This window comes from Oculina patagonica, chromosome 4 (genome assembly GCF_052425735.1).
Source record: "Oculina patagonica isolate OP01 chromosome 4, crgOcupat, whole genome shotgun sequence".
NCBI lineage: Eukaryota > Metazoa > Cnidaria > Anthozoa > Scleractinia > Oculinidae > Oculina > Oculina patagonica.
Genome location: NC_135761.1, coordinates 59,000,910 through 59,018,583, shown reverse-complemented (window position 1 = coordinate 59,018,583; position 17,674 = coordinate 59,000,910). Strand labels below are relative to the sequence as shown.

General features: G+C 38.5%; 2 protein-coding genes across 2 annotated transcripts in view; both read left to right on the top strand.

The window, feature by feature from the left end:
* Positions 1-17,674, top strand: part of LOC144650889 (secreted frizzled-related protein 3-like) — a 49,276-nt gene that overhangs the window by 17,490 nt on the left and 14,112 nt on the right. The gene's annotated exons all lie outside the window — the stretch shown is intronic.
* Positions 4,594-11,911, top strand: LOC144650884 (ovochymase-like). Its single transcript, XM_078510656.1, has 8 exons — positions 4,594-4,799; positions 5,924-5,969; positions 7,304-7,503; positions 8,187-8,340; positions 8,711-8,929; positions 9,499-9,639; positions 10,179-10,400; positions 11,070-11,911. Exons 1-8 carry the CDS (start codon positions 4,719-4,721, stop codon positions 11,765-11,767), a joined length of 1,761 nt encoding a protein of 586 aa, XP_078366782.1. The 5' UTR covers positions 4,594-4,718; the 3' UTR covers positions 11,768-11,911.

Sequence of the window (17,674 nt, the reverse complement as noted above, 5' to 3'; positions counted from 1 at the left end):
TTATAATAAATCACCTTTGCTCCAGAATATTCTAACTATCTAACAATGGCTCAGTTCTTTTTCACGCAAATGTTTAAAAGTGGCTAGGTCGCCCTATTTTTAGCGACTCTTGTCAGCTGGTTCCTTTTGTTGCTGGTCTAAATCTAAAAAAAGATCAATGAGACAAAAAATAGAAAGATTACATCTTAAATGTACAGTACAGTTTCTGTTGGGTACGTTATTCTCTTGAGCTTAATGCATTTCCGGTCTTCTCTGTAGATCTTAGGGTTTCTTTTGAGTTTCCTTATCATTTCAAAGGATTATTAAGAGGCTTTATTGATTTAATCGACTTAGTCATTTATGCTGTGGCTGCCTTTGTTTTAAGCATTGATAAGAATTCATAACCTACAGTGCCATGTGAGCTAAAGGGGGCGTTTAGCTAAACTTATATTTAATATTGTACTTTCAGCTGTACTTTGGCTTTGTATGACTCAGCATGATGCATCAAATTGTGCTCGAATTAATATTTCACGCTATGTGCCCCGATCAGCAAGGAAGAAAACTTAATTGCTTTGCGAGATCACGCAGTGTCATTTAACAAATTATATTTACACTCATATTGTTATTATAGTATTAGCTTACGGTGTTCAAGTCTTTAGTGCCATTTATAGCATCTTATTATATATGTATATCTTCTTTAATTTCATGTTGTAACGTCTCTTTATCCTTTCAAATTTCAAATTTTAACGTTTTTGTTTTTCTACCATTGTTATTTACGCGTTGTATCGTATTTCCCACATTTTATATCTGTAACGTTTAACCTTTAGAGTCATTCTTTGTAAGACCCTGAAGAAGGAAGGCCGTGCCTTCCGAAATATTGGAATTTCAATACAGTCCCAAACCGTTCAATCGGCCTTGCAATTTTTTCTTTATTCATTATAATTATACACTTTTTAACAATAAGACGGCAAGCTCGAGGTTTCTATCGGCTGATAAGTGGCGAGAATAAGAGGCGAAAAACGATAAAAAGCCCATGGAAACCGAAAGCGAGCCGTCTCATTGTTTAAGCATAACCCAGAGACAGATATATTCAACAAAAAGTTAAATGCGGAAAGTTGTTTATTTCTAGTTTTCGTTTGTGACTTCGGCAATTGGACTTGTGCGCGCTTTCAAGGCAGTCTATCGAAAACTAGACCGTGCTTGCCTGGCCAATCAGATTGTGAGTTTGCCTATTAACAGTCGGTCACTGGGTTTGAGTGAATAGAAGAGAACTTCCGAGTGGGGACTGGGGCTAGTCCAATCGAAGTAAGCAAGTGTGTGGGGAAGGGCTATATAAAAGATGAATATAACGTTGGCAGCAGGAGGGCATTTTGCGTGCGCATGCGTGCAACCGCTGTACAAAGACCGCGTGATCTTGGGAATAAAAATGGCGCGGAAGATTCAAACTTTGTTTTTTGTACTGTTTATCGTCACATAATTTAATATAGGCCTAAATTTCGCTAAGAAAAAGTGTTTTGTGTGTGGCAAGGCTCTTATAAAGCAGATTTTCTGGCCAGCTTCGGGATCGTTGTTGCAAATAATGGGAAAATATGTGGGACAGGTAGGAAAGCCTTCACCGACAAAAATTAAACAGGCCGTAAAAAGAGGAAAACATTTATCCGTGTGCTGGAGCGTGATATATTAGGATCAAAACTTCACATCAAATCAATTGCTGTAATACAGGCAGAGTGCGAGCAATATTATAGCTTGTCGGGTGATTTTTTGCCTAAAGGGACGGCCACCAAAGAAAAGGGTTTTCCCTGAGGGGAACGACATGTTTGGGTGTTCTGCACATGATAATGCAGCTCACTGATGACTCCAAAGCAAAGCCAACTTGCCCTCGACTGGCAAACAGGGTTTCCTGGAACAAGACCTGCAGTTCTTTAAAACACATTTAGGCGACACAGAAGTAAAACAGCCGTTATAACAAAATGAACATCAAACTTAATGAAATAAACGTTGAATGAAAAATTGAAAATAACATTGTTTATAGTTAAAAATTATTTCTTAAGACATTTTATACAGCAGTTATTAGAACGTTTCTGAAAAATATATATATAGCTTGTTCGTTTCATGCTATTTTTTGACTGGTGATCAAGGCTAGATTTTGATAAAGGAGCCAAAAATGTACTAATTAACATAGTAAAATGTAAACAAATAGTCTACCAGCAAAGAATTACCATAACACTTTAAAATTAAGACCGATCGCAGTAATTATTTTCTTGTTCAACAGAATAATTGTGGTATCATCGAAATGTGAAGTTATTTTGACCAATGCTCACGTTTAAGGAAATAATCACAAACGATAGTTTCTCTGTTAGGATAAACCAGCGAGAACGTACGTTAAAGAAAGCTAAAAATTTCCACAATTGACCATTTTTTAACGCTACCTTCGCAGCATTAGACGATAGTTTAAGTACTTCAGGCTCCATATATCATCGGTAGACGCTGGAGATCAAGGCTAGATTTTGAGATTTTTGCATTTTGAGAACGACTAAATTGTAGTTTTATAACAAATCTGAACAAAATCATGACCACTCGCTCAAACCCGGGATACTTGATTATAACATCGTATAGTTAAAATTGCTGTTTTATACTTTAGTACTAAGTAGCCGTAGCGCTTTGTCCGTTTAGATCTTCCGGCTATTAAAAACATGGGCAAGGTATTTAGGTTCTCGACATTCGGTCGCCATTTTGTCCACGTGCAATGTTTAATACACATAGCCAAAGTCGATCAGATAAACAGCACGCCGACACCAAACTTTGCTTGTTGTTGTCAGAAGATAAAGCAAGGACTCTTAGTATTGTATACAGCAAGTAAAACTTAAAACACGTTTCATTTTGAGCTAGAAATTAGGCCATAAATTGTGGAAAATATGTAAACAATCGATAGCAGAACTTCTCTGTCGTGCGCACTAGTCCATATCGACGCATGCGCACGCAAAATGCCCTCCTGCTAACGTTGGCAGTCATTCTAGGCCGACACCTCTTTAAGCTTTCGTTATATTTAAGTTTCAGTTTTGGATATTTACTTTTAAGCATGTCGTTTTTCGTTGCCGTACATGAGACCTTTATTTTAGTCAATGCGGGTGGCGATGTTTTCAAGCTTAAGCCATGGTTCCTACCAAGAATTCCTGCGAGTTTTTTCTCCACCGGGTCTTTTTTCGGCAGGGTTTTTGTGGCCTCCGTCTAAGAGTAGTATCATTGTAAACTTTCGCTCAGCTTTATATCACGTTACGTATCGCATACTAGGATGAAGTAAGATATGGAAGTATAACGTATCGTTATAGTTCCCGGTGCTCGGCCAAAACTGCCAAATAAACTAAATGGTTTTTGTTCATGTTGTCTTCTGCGTGGTGAAGCTGAAACATGTTAATAGACTGTTCACAGCCCTCCATTTCCTCGTATTCGCGAGAGAACTGGACACCAGCGCGGCCTGACGGGAGGACTACTGAACATTTTATCATATAACCTATTAAATTTAATGCCACCTTCGGTTTTAGTTTTACAATTTTGCGCATAGCCTAATTTAACAAACATTTCTCTTCACAAGCTAAAAAAAAATGGTTCCGGACTCGAGAGAGAAATCCGTACATTGTCACTTTCTTATTAATTTCTGTTTTGCTATGTTTTGAGCTAAAAAAAATTTTAGAGATCGGGGTTCTATACGCGAGCCATTCAATAAGGAGTATTACATAATTCTAATATAAACATGCCAAACACGTGACCATACAACGGATAAAAATTATAGAATGGAAACGGGTTAATATTAGAGATTTTCCAAAGAGAGCCAAGGAAAGTCTTAAAAGAGAACTCCGTCGACTTCTTGTTAATAGTTTGAAATGAAAACAACTATATCACAACGCCACCGTACATTAAAAAAACAGGTCTATCCAAATAATGATAAATCTATAACTGCTACTGACTGCAACTAACTTTTATTCTGGCTTATCTTTAATTTAAAATGTGTTATCTTTCATTAAAATAATTATTTTTGTTTATTTTATTTTCTTAAATGACCCGTCTAGGTTAACCACTCCTACCTGCGGGCCACTCAACTATACATGTTGTAAAAAGGACAAAAGATAAATGCGTGTAAGGTGTGAAATAAAGTGTGAAAAGCGTGCATGTACAGTTTTTAATGAGCACTTAAGAGCTCTTTTGTGTTTAATACAGTGAGTAAATAAAAGTACATTTACAGTTTTTTTAACATCAGCAAAAAACGCTTCGGGTCTAATGTCAAAGAATTGCGTGCGGAATGAGACACCTTTAAATTTTACTCATGAAATTTCAAAACCTCGGCTTCTCTGTTACTGAAATAGCAGTTACCCTTTTGCGATTTTTATCCATCGTGTAGTTACATTTTTGCATGCTTTATTTGGGATTGTATAACACTTGTAACACTCCCTAGTGTAATTTTTGCATAAAATGCTACCTTGGCTTCCAGTTTAATTTGCAATTTAGTATTGTGTAATATATTACTGAATGACAAAATCCGAAGCTTGTTTATATGGAAATGTACAGCTGAGTCAATCAGTACTTCACTGGGTTGCCACGGCTTATTAAAACAGCTTGTTCAGGCATTTCTTCAAAGTGATGGCTAGCAAAAACTACAATTACGGCAAAGCAAGCAAACATTGGACTTGTCGTTTGGAAGTCGAGTGCGACGCAGAACTTGTTTAAAAGCGAATAGAAGTGAAATGCTTCTTGTCATGTCGCTTCGATTTCTTTTGTTTTTCCTTCTCACTGTTCACGGAAAACCTCTCCAAGAAAATAACGAGGTACGTATGTGAAGACAGATTTATTTGAACTTCTTTCTGTTTAGAGTCGGCATGCATGTTTTCAGTTTTAAATTGAATAACATTTCATGATTATAGGAAGTTTTAAAGAATTTAATGTTCTATTTAACTCTTTGTTGTGGCTTTGAACCACGGAATAGTGTGATATTAATGTTTGAATAATTTTCCTGTAGATCAAAAGCCATTTAGTTACATTCCTCCTGTTGAAGGCTGGTTCTCATATGATCGCCCCGATCGTTTCTATCGCATCGATTGTTTACAAATTCTGAGACGATTTTAGGTGATCGAAGCGATTTGAAGCGATAGGAGGTTCTCATATGATCGTCCCGATCGCCTGGTATGAGCGAAGACCTACCCCAAAATAATCATTTTAGCCCTACATGCCGCACGGTGACAGCCTTTAATGAAAGAGCAAATCTTGTGGCCTTCAATCTTCTCAGTTATTGCAGTTTTACGGCGAAGAAGGGAAAGAGAAGCTAGAAGGATCATGAGCGAAGACCTACCCCAAAATAATCATTTTAGCCCTACATGCCGCACGGTGACAGCCTTTAATGAAAGAGCAAATCTTGTGGCCTTCAATCTTCTCAGTTATTGCAGTTTTACGGCGAAGAAGGGAAAGAGAAGCTAGAAGGATCATGAGCGAAGACCTACCCCAAAATAATCATTTCAGCCCTACATGCCGCACGGTGACAGCCTTTAATGAAAGAGCAAATCTTGTGGCCTTCAATCTTCTCAGTTATTGCAGTTTTACGGCGAAGAAGGGAAAGAGAAGCTAGAAGGATCATGAAAACGGGCGATCCAAGCAATCGTGATCGCTCCAATCGCTGCAGACGTCAGCGACCGTCTGTGTAATGTTCTTATATAATCGCCCCGATCGCAAGAACGATAGAAACGATCGGGCGATTATATGAGATTTGCAATTCGAAGAGAAATTCAAGATCACAAACTGTGGATATGTTTGAAAGAGCCTGTGCAATCCATTGCCTAGTGATCAGCTACTTAGTATGTTAAATTCAATAGACTGCTTTAAGTCGGAGTCATCATGGTATTGTAAGATTTAAATGTTTTACAAGTTCTAAACAAGAATTTTTTCTTTCTTTTTTTAGGATTTATTGATAAGAGAGCCTAGAGCACCAAAGGAGAAAAAAGCGGGTATGCTTTGTAAACATTTTATTTAAACAAAAGTTTGTTTTTAATGACTTTGAATAAATAATAATTATGCCAAGACAGCTATTTAAATATCAATCTGTCCTTGTTCAATTTATATGCGCAGGTGAGAAGATATTTCTACCTAAATCCATTTGTTATATAAATAAAACATTAATGCTATTTAACCAATAATCAAAGTCTAAGCCATGTTTGGTACATTTGTAAAGCGCGACGGACATTTGTAAACACAAGCCGCGGGCAAGGCAAGTGCTATCTGTATTTTTCAAGTGCTTTCAAATAACCAGGGCGTTTTATAACAGTGCAATGTCTTAAGCTTTTTTATTTGCATTATGGCATAAATTGAAATTCACGCGTACCAAAGAAATTAAAATTATACGTCGATCAACAAAACATGCCTTTAATTTACTGGGGCGAGCGTAGGACTTGTTAAATTTCTTTTGCGTTCTTTATTTGGTGTCTACCAAACAAGTGAACAGACAGCGCAATATCCACGGCTTGACGATTTTCCGTGTATGTTGATCGACAAAACATGCATTTTACTGAGGCGAGCGAACGACTTGTTAAATTTCTCTGCTTTCTTTATTTGATGACTACCAAACCAGTGAACCGAAAAACAGTGCTTTTACTGCACTCGAATCCAAGGCTTGAAGATTTTCCGTGTTTTATATGCCGATCGACAAAACATGCCTTTTCTTAAGGCGAGCATAGGACTTGTTAAATTTTTTTCTGCTTTATTTATTTGGTGTTCACCAAACCAAAGAACAGACAAAGCAAATAAAACGTTACAATACTGCGCACCGATCCCGTATCCCGGCTCGACAAAGTTTTTTGTTCTTTTTGCAGCTCGTTTAAATTTTTGCGCTTTTTGGCTTTTGTTTGTCCCAATCAACACTCTCTCAGACACTTCACTCTGCCCTTTTCCGTCTTTTTTGGTCGGAACAGAAGTCGACAAGCTCGTCAAAATTGTAACAATTAGAGCGGTTTTCTGACGTAAAATTATAAATGGAGGCTCTAAGTTCGAAATTTCACGTAATTTAATGCTAATATAAAAATATCATTTTCGGATGCACTACGCAGAACCCAAATTTCATTATCACAAAATCATTCCGTCCCATAATCCATAGATACCTCCACAGTATAATATTTTCAGTTTATTTATCCCTTACGATATGCGAGCTACTCACAAATTGCTTACAAGCCGTGCTTGGACCGGAACAAAGCATTGTAGTTGAGGAAGATTTTTCAGGCTTTCTATGCCTTTCTACGCCTAAATCACTATTATCCATTTTGTTAACGTCTGCCATATTCTGTCTTAGACTGTGGCAGTAAATTGACAGGCTCAAATGGTACCGTGACGTCACCTAATTATCCGGGTAATTATCCTACTGACGTCACATGCGTGTGGGTGATAACAGTGAAGCCGTCACAAGTGATTGAGTTAGAATTTAAATCTCTTGACATTGAACAAAGCAAGAAATGTAAATATGACAGCCTGGAGATTTTGGACGGATCTACGGTAAGGTTTGCCCTCAATACCAGCTACTGAAGCAAAACAAATAATATAGACAACGCGAAATAGCATTTTCTCAAAATAATGAAATTCCTCGTAATATATAAACATAATGAACTCTAAATAAATGAATGAAAGCATGTGTCACAACCAACTTTAACTTTTTTTGTAGAAGAAGTACGAGGCAAAATAAAAGCATGAGACCTTGGATTATGTTTTTGAGTTTGTTCAAATTTGAATCCTTTTTTTACTATATCCTTGCTATCGTTTGTCAATTTTTTCTTTTCCCAATCGGTTATTTACTACTTGTTAATTGAAGAAAAAAAAAGGTTATTTTTTGGAAGTATGCTAATCACCTGCCAAATTATACTTACCTGAACCTCCACTTTGGGGCTTCATAATTTTGTTGGAACTATATTCGCTTGAAAAAGGAACACCTGGCCTTTACAACGGAGGATGACCACGTTAAGAAAACCTATCTAAAAAAGATGGAAGCCAGACGTTTTCAACATCTCCAACTCAGGTTTTTGTAATCTTTTTAAATAAACTTTAGAAAGCAGGTTTAAACTATATTTAACCTTACGAACAGCTTTAAACATGCTTGTTGTAGATTTCGTCTCAAGTTGCACCTGTATGCATAAGCCGGAATGATAAGTTGATTGTTCCCATGGTTCTTAACTTTCTTTCAGTCCAAGTCTCCTGAGCTGGGAACATTCTGTGGTTCTACAATTCCATCACTTATTCGCTCATCCGGGAACTCCTTATATATAACCCTGACGTCAGATGATGCCGATACCGGAAACGGTTTCCAAGCCGTTTGGCGAGCAGTCTCTAATAACATCCGTAAGTACTACAGTTTTAATTAAAGGAAAATTGGTATAGAATCTGGTGGAATTGCATGTTTGAAAGAAAACTTGTGTTAATTTGCAGTAGCATTAGGGAATTCTTGATGTGATTTCTTTTGCTGGTATGAAGTTCTTTAGTGGTATCATGTAAATGATAGTTTAGATCCACCACGCAACACAAGAACTTACATACCCCGTAAGGAGGAGTCGGCACGAACTTGAGTCAGTTGACACAATTCTCAAACCCAACTTCTCCTAATTATTTGAATGTATTTTCTAAGATAAGCCTTGGGATAATTTCATGTTAGATATTAGAAAAAATAACTGTGGAAATGTTTTTTTATTTTTTTTATTTTTCATAACTTTAGAATGCGGCGGTACCTTCACTGAAGAAGACGGCAGTTTTCAGACTCCTCGGTATCCTAAGCCATACCCGGCCAATATTGAATGCGAGTGGGTAATAACCGTGCCAGTCACTCACTCCCTCACTTTGACGTTTGACAAGTTTGATGTGGAGGAAAGTTCCAAATGCAAATACGATTATGTAGAAATCAGAGATGGTGATGATGCATCTTCTACATTGATTGGTTAGTTCCCGTAATTTCATTGCTACGCACAACATTACACAAGTTTTTTGTTGCCTTTTTTGTGAGGCTCAATTGATAAAAAAGTTTGCACTGATTTTAATTGATAAAAAAGAGTATAAAAAGTCATATTGGCTCTTGTTGCTTTGATCATCTTGAAAATCGTAAGCGAAAGTCACATTCCTTGCAATAACAATCTCTTACGATAGTGCTTTCTGTCTTGAACAGACTGAGAACGAAGGTTCGGTTCATTGAGAATGCCACCCGCGTAAAAAAAACATTTACCTTAGCAATCGTTTCTGTGCCTTTGCGCACGATTAATCTGTATTAAATACTGACATGCCCGTTGCCACCAAACTCATTCTGAGTTTCACTGCGAACTTAGGCCATCGTAGACTTATCTTCAAATAAGACTAGCAGAGGTCAGAACAGTAGCTCTCACACCTCCATAAATAGTTCTGGGGCAATATTATAAAATTAATATTTTTAAGTCATCAAACATTATTCAAATAACTGATTTCCTTTAAAATCCAAGGATTAACCAAAGTTTTCGCATGTTTTTCTATTTGAAGGTCGTTTCTGTGGGTCAAATCCTCCAGCTGAAGTGACAGCGCAAGGGACCTCACTGTACATCAAACTTTTCTCAGATGAGTCGGACACGGGACCAGGGTTTAAAGCATCTTGGACAAGCAAGCATTTAGGAGGAAATACAGGTGCAAATACTTTCTGAGTCTGTTAGAATTTCTTTGCATTTGATGGAGTTTGCTCCCACACTAAGAAATACCCCCAATCAAGCTATATTTTCAAAACAAAAAAATACTTATGGAAAATACTTATGAATAGAGTGCACATACTACTTTATGAAAGATAAAATGCAGTGCATTTGGTTTGTACTGTGTTAACAGAGCGGTTTTCACTTGAGTATCGAAAGCTATTATTTGCGTTTGCTTTGGTTTTGCATTACTGTACTTAGTGATTTGTTTAAGAATCTCGCACCACATTTTCATCCAATCAGATCGAAGTATAGCCAAACCCAATCGTGACTCGCTTCCACACAATTTCCCTCCTTTCGCGCCGTCTATGTGCATTTACTTTGAGTTTGATGGGTTTATTTGATTGCCTGTGTTCTTTTTGATTGGCGTGTTTGCTTTTATTTTGGTTTTACTGCAAATCATCACCACAAGTCTAATTCTCTTCAAAAAAAATCATCACTTATTTCTGCTTATTAAAAATCCCTCTACTATTTTAATAGGTGTGCAGCTGTGTGGTACCAGCAAGACAGGCACTCGAATTGTTGGCGGCATTGTCGCCAAACCTGGCGCGTGGCCGTGGCAAGCTGCCATGTTGTGGGCAAAGGGATACGACAAGGGGAAACAATTCTGCGGTGGGTCTCTGATAGATCCCGAATGGGTCCTAACGGCAGCTCATTGTTTTGATATCACCAAAGATAAGAGAATGATGTTCATTAGACTTGGTAGGTATACATCTTAGTAAACTCTCCGTGTATTTTGCTTGTCACGGGCTAAATGTGGCATCACTTTATAAGTTAGGTTACTTTCTAGGGACTATCAACAATTTTCAGGTTATAAACCTCTAATAGTTTTAGTTAAATAACAGCATGTGTAGATTACTATTTTTAGCTGATGTGCGGATACCAATTTCCTCATAGCTGGAGCTAATTCTCTTTTGCCGCGTAGGATATATAAGGCAAATATAGCTATGAGTAGAGTCTTGCTACTCTCCTGTATGGAATGCTACTCCCTCACGGGTTAACCCCCTCCCCCAGGTTACCATTACAAATTGCTGGATCACGTTGTTACTCCTGGGCCCATTTGTTCAAATAGTGGATATTCACCGGATAAATCGCTATTTAATGGATAACTGTCATAGTAAACCTACTTCGCTATCCACTGGATAGTGATGTATCCGGTGGATAGCGTTATCCACCCTTTAAACAACTGAGGCCTGGATGGAGTGAGGTATTGCAAGAGTTCTAAAAGAGTTCTTTAAGAACCACAACCACAATGACCCCGGCCGCTGCTCAAACGCCGATCACGCGTTTCATAGACTTACGCGGTAACTGTTAGCACATGGTGCCTTCCGCCGCGGAAACTTATTTCATTTTGCTTGTCTTTAATCACAGGGGAGCACTTCTTAAATATGTCAGAAGGAACGGAGCAGGATTTCGTCATTGAAGACCTCTACATTCACCCAGACTGGGATCACGTCACGACTGATAACGACTTGGCATTGATACGCCTCGACCGGCCCGCCACGCTCGATAACCGCGTGAACACGATCTGTTTACCCGAGGTTGAATATCAGTTTCCCCCAGGAACACAATGCACCATTACTGGCTGGGGCACCACTCAGGAGGGTGGCAAAGCTTCCTCCGTACTCATGCAAGCTAAGGTGCCAATAGTGGAACGTGCAGCGTGTAGTCATAACCAATCATATGGCGAGAAAATCACTGAAAATATGATCTGCGCAGGGATGCGTCAGGGGGGAGTGGATAGCTGTCAAGGTGACTCAGGGGGGCCACTGGTATGTAAGAACCCAGTGAACCCACGGCAGTGGATTCAGGTTGGTGTTACCTCCTGGGGCAAAGGATGTGCCAGGGCTCTGAAGTACGGCGTCTACGCAAACATTAAGAAATACCTGCCATGGGTCAACTTCCTTACTGGTAACGTCGGAGGAGGAGATGGAGGCGAATATTTGTCGACAGTCAGCCCTTCTGCACTGCCATCTCTACTACCACTCCCAGGGGGCTCCGCTTCTCCACCTCTTCCGCCACTTCCTCCTGGCAATGGTGGTACTCCCCCTCTTCCTCCACTGCCGTAAAAATGAGGATCGTTTTTTGTCTAGTCAAGAAAAGTGCATGTTATCTGGTTGTAACAATAGTTTAAAACTTTGAAGTGTTCGTAATTTGAACACCTATCAATCTTGGATGTTACAGTTGCAGAATAAAGCTTCCATGTTGCATTATTTGTTGTAGTAGAGTCATTTTTCAAAGGCCCTTTAGGCCGCTTCGTTCCAATTGCGAACTGGTGGGTGACATTGGTGAATACAAACAGCTGTTTTAAGGAAAATTTAACACCACTAGACCTCGGCTTTAGTTGTCACCATGATTTACAAATTGTTTTTGCTCGACAGAAATTGTAGTTGAAACGGAGAAGTTTCTACATCGACACAACATCCAGTTGTTTATCGGGCCTGTTTATTTCTTATACCGTTACATCACAACCTCTTTTGATCACCTTAGTTTTCAAGCATTTTTTTTTAAACATGATACACTCATAAAGAGGGGAAATGTTTCGGCCATTTCTGATCACGCATTTACTAGAACTGAAACCAGTTTTTCTTCTGAGCACACTGCTATGGCTAGCGTGTGTGTAGATTTCTCCTAGTTCATTACCTAACTGCCAAGAAAATAGGTTGAGCAGGTTTTTAAATTTTCTTCGTAAGACATGTTGACTCAAACAAACTTGCAAACCTGGCATCAGGAGAACTGTCAAATTTCGCGGGCTGTACTGCAGAATCCAACCCCCAAAATTGACCAATGACAGCACGAACACTATCTGAGATATATAATAAAAATTGGTATTCTTTTAGCACGCAGGCATGATATGCGTTATTGTTTTGTTTTCGTGGTTATGTAAGGCCTTGGCCTTGGATAACGGATGCGGCAGATATTTAAATTATCAATATTGTAATTAAAGAGGAATGAATAACATACTTTTAAACGACAATTCCGGCTTATTGCTGCATAAGTGAACCATAAAAGGATTTTTTACCGCAAACGATCGGAGGTAACATAGAACTTAATTTAAAAAATTGTATATGTTCCTTGCCTAAAATTTAAATAAGGAAATACATACCTCCCTATAAGTTCAAAGTGGCCGGCTTAAAAATAGCAAACTTAAAGTGGACCGAAAGGTCTTTATAAAGATCACGTTTTTGAATAACAAAACTTTGATCTATTTCTAAGAAACTTCATAATTTGATATTATAATGATTTTGTGACAATTAAAGTCGATTTGATACAGCCTCCGTTTTAAAAAGAACTGATGTAGCTATTTTTCATATGTCACGGTGAATTATTTCGATAGCCTCAAAAAAGGTGCCAAAAAGTTTAAGTTTGCTCATAACAGGTTAAATGATAACCCAAACCGTAGATTTCCCAAACGTGCGCGTTCTTAAGTTTGCTCTTAAAATTTATTTATTTTTGAGCCTGTTTTAATTTTTCGAACAAATGTGATACTTATACTGAGCCAGTGTCGTTACGAGTCCAAAAGAAGTCTGATTTAAGTGACAGCTATATGTAAAACTTTCCCTCATCATGCAATGGAAAGCTTAAGTTTTGCCTTAGAATAACTAAGTGTTAAAGCAGCGTCTCTCAAGAAATCCTTTGGTCAAGAATAAATAAACAGATGAAGAAGAAAGAAATAAAAACGTAAGCAATAAAAAGAAAGCATCAAACAAGTTTCGTTGTTTTTCTGTTGGAATTAAGATAGTTACGATTATTTATCGCTGTTATCTCATTCGTTCCCTGAAATTTTTTAGAAAAAACGTGATTAATGTTTGACATTGGCTTCGATTCTTAAAAACCTAAAAACAAACGTTTTGTTAAGAAACTTGAAAGACGTTTCGACCTAATATCTTAGGTCTTTATCATTTTGGGTGGGATGAGCAAGTGTAACAATGAATAAAGGTCCAAAAGTTATGCAAATATATATGCTAATGTGCGAGAACACAGCAAAAGTAAATGAAGAGTATCGTAAGTAAAAATATTATTTACAAGGCTAAAAAGGTTATAAAATTTTAAAAAGGAACCGAACGTTTTCGACTTGTTGTCATCATCATCACCCTGATGATGACAACAAGTCGAAAACGTTCGGTTCCTTTTTAAACCTTTTTGGCCTTGTAAATAATATTTTTACCTTTTTAGCGAACATTATGACAGAATCGTGTCATGAATGTCTACGCGGCCATTCCCTGAGTTGGCGTCTCTTTGGGAATACCATGCTTCCAGAAATAGTCGTTTGTGATAGTTTCTCGCTTTGTCAATGATCTAAATTTTTTCAAAATCCATGTTGTGCCGGTCATGTTGATGTACGTGTTGCGCGATCGATCTTCGAATTAGCATCAAAAGTACGAACTGCTCTTTTGTGTTCCAAAATTCTAGTACTGACAGCTCTTCCGGTTTGCCCATAATTTACGAAATCGCAGTTTAAACAGTTTATTCTGTAAAAAACATCCCTTGTTTCTTGCGATGTAATTCTGTCTTTGGTCTTGGAAAATGGTGATGCAATGTTAAAACAGGCTGGTAGCAAACTTTAACGCCCTCCTTTTGAAGTACTCTAGAAATCTCTCCGAGGTACCTTTTATGTATGGGTAAAACATCGAGATTCTGCTCGGACGGTTGAGGATTAGCGGATGCGTTATGGATTTCAGAAGTTGGAGGCCACGATTCTCTTTTGCAGTCACACTTCTTAATAAAGCTTCCAGAATAATTATTGTCTGCCAAAGCCTTGAGGACCTGTTCACCTCCTTTGTGCATTTGTGTCACCTTTTTTCAAGACCAAAAGACAGAATTACACCGCAAGAAACAAGGGATGTTGTTTACAGAAAACATTGTTTAAACTACGATTTCGTGTATTATGGGCAAACGGGAAGAGCTGTTAGTACTAAAATTAAGGATCTCAGCACAGCAGTTCGTAAATTTGATGCTAAGATCGCGCAACACGTTCATCAACACGAGCACAACATGGATTTTGAAACCATTGAGGTCATTGACAGAGCGAGAAACTATCACAAAAGACTATTTCTGGAAGCATGGAGTTCCCAAAGAGACCCCAACTCAGGAAATGATCACGTAGAACTTCCTGAAATTTACGCTTCTCTTCATAAACATTTGCTGTCTTCTCGCACGCTAGCATATTTGCATAACTTTTGGACTTGATCAATTGTTACACTTGCTCATTCCACCCAAAGCGATGAAGACCTGAGATATAAGGTCGAAACGTCTTTCAAGTATCTTAACAAAACGTTTGTTTTTAAGTTTTTTAAGAAGCCAGTGTCAAACATTTCACGTCTTTTTCATATCATGAATCCTGACTGTAATTTTTTAATATTTCGTATAATCCCTGAAAGGTTGTCGTTACAAGGATGGTGCATGCATAGGTGAATGCAAGTTGAGGCACATCGATGATAATCTCTTGTCTATGTGGCAAATTACCCTCTTCTTTGACTTCCTACTGCAGCTTCTGTAGCTCTTGTGGCTCCTGCGGCAGCGGCGGCTCCCACCGTGTCTCTTGCTCTGACCTTTTCGGCAAAGATTTTGCATGGGAAGCGCTTGCCTTGCTCACCAACTAATGCGCTCTTAAATTTAGAGACGCTTTTCTACAGGAAAACTGCGGCTGTTCCAACCAACAGAACAATCCCAAAATCATCGGGTAAGCCCACAACAACAGATTTTGCAGTACTGAAAGCGAGCGACCGCAAGCAGGTGCTGCAATTTTGTCGGTACTTTTTTGATGTTGTTTTTGAGAATGGCGTCTTTGGTTTCGCCTACCTCTTCTTCGAGCCTCTCCAAATCGCTGCCAATGCTTTCAATCTTCGAAGTGGCTTTCCTGCATCTCTAACGTACAAAACATCCATTCCTCTCGCAAAGCTAAGACATTTTCCAAGATCTGGTACAAACCATTCGCGTTTGTTAGTTCTGCGAGCGGGAAGGCTAGTCGCGAAACGGGTGTCTTTGCCTATGGCGCCTTTGGCTCGGGCGGTGGAGTCTCTAACATTTGATTTGCAACCGCGGCTAATTCTCCGTGTGAAAAAATAAAATGCTACACATTAACAGTAAAAATAAATTTCATTAGAAATATTTAAAAGTGTAAAATTCAATTGTGGAGGAAAAAAATCTAGATACAAATATGTCTATAATGTAAAAAAGCTAAAATTCGTTATCTACCAAAAAGTCCCTATTAAAGTCCAATTTGTTTATCTTCTATATATTTCACAATGCGCAACGAAAACACATTTGCGGCTGCACGGATACAAAAATTTCCCACAAATAGCCCCAGCAGAGGATTAGCGAATGGACTCCAGTGCCTATCTGGTAGGGGAGCGGAAAGAATTTAGTCGAAATAAGATCCCAAAGTGCAGGCCAGAGTTTGGCATACTGGGCCATATTTTTCGCCTAGACAGTGGGACAATACCGGGAGTGCGAGTATGGAGGCTTTTGTAGTGACCTCCACAAACAGGGGTGGCCGCCTGATTTTTGGTGGCAAACAGTTTCTTTTAAGGAGACTTTCCATCGTCTAGATTTTTAGCTTGACAGAGAAGTTGTTGTCGTCTTTGGCCAGCTAGAGTGTTCATTCGCTGTTCTTTATTTGATGTTCGCTGTTTTTTGTTCGCTTTTCGCTCTTCAGAACGGCTCTACCATGCAGATGGTGGTACGCCGGTCTTCATTTTTGCGACTGTGGTCAATCCTGGAGCGCAAGCAAAGGCTTCACCGTCTTTGGAAAATATTAGCTTAGTTAAGCTACCATATATGATGAACTTCACTGTTTTGGAGTGGAGGCTAGAAGGGAGAAGAAGACCGGGTCGACCAAAACAACTTTGAGGAGGATGGTTGAAGGTGAAAGGCAAACAGCTGGGTGGCAGTCATGGGCGAATGTTAGAGCCCTTGCAGCAAATCGTAGTGGGTGGAAAGAGAATGTGAAAGCCTTATGTGCCTTATGGCATGAAGAGATATAGAGATAGAGAGAGATAGAGAGTATCAAATTGGTATAAGTTGAACTGTGAGGTTTTATACCATTTCTTCCATAATATAACGTATGATTTGTTTTTTTTATTGAATTGATGTATCTACATCTTGCAGAAGGGTGAGATTGTCAGTTTTATCGTACATGAAGTTGTCTCCGTAATCGTGCTCACCGATAATTGAATGTGGTCATATTCTTTGCACACAAGCTGGATTCATTGCCGAAATAAAGAGCTACAATTATGATACTGGCACAAAACTAGCTAGTGCAAGACCCTTGCTAAGCTACATTAGCAATGCGCACCATACTGTTGCCAAAGGCTTTGAGGAACATATTTTTTATACATTTTCACCTTTGATATGACATGTTCTAACTCCACCTTAAAAAGAATGCAAAACAAATTGAGAGTTCTTTGAAAGTTGAAAGCATACAATTTGTTTGATTTTTATTCGGCGGTCGGTATAAAACCACCCATCATTGTTGATTGATAAGATTTGATGGGATCGAGTCTCTTTCAGACTTTTACACTAAAGTTTTAAGTGATATCAGCCCTAAAAGGGGCGGGTAGTGGGTCAGTATAAGTATTGTGCGGCAATTAAAAAAGAGTCAGCGAGAGACCAGTTTTAAGAGAAACATGAAGACGTCTTCGGTTAGATTATCATGTAACTTGTTGTGAGTAAACTTTAACTGTTTTGCACCTTGTTTGAGGCTATTGTACGCAGGCTTCGTAAACCGCTTACAACCAAACTTAAGCAAATCATGCCCGATTGCCACAAAATTTATAACTTTGTATTATTTTAAGATTCTTCTCTCAAATTGTGAAATCTCTAAGAAATCGATAACGGTTTTGCTGTTCAAAAACGTGACTTATAAAAAGGACCTTTCAGCTTGATGAATGCCCCCGGGCAACCTTAAATAAGTTTGCTAAATTATTAAACCAGCCCCTTATAAGAAGGTTTATTTCCTATTTTTTAGGCTCAGA

Bases quoted from the DNA above. Each gene is read 5' to 3' on its own strand.
- LOC144650884 (XM_078510656.1), top strand. From the start codon at position 4,719: ATGCTTCTTGTCATGTCGCTTCGATTTCTTTTGTTTTTCCTTCTCACT. The intron at 5,970-7,303 runs GTATGCTTTGTA...ATTCTGTCTTAG, and splicing joins ACCAAAGGAGAAAAAAGCGG to ACTGTGGCAGTAAATTGACA. The intron at 10,401-11,069 runs GTAGGTATACAT...CTTTAATCACAG, and splicing joins AATGATGTTCATTAGACTTG to GGGAGCACTTCTTAAATATG.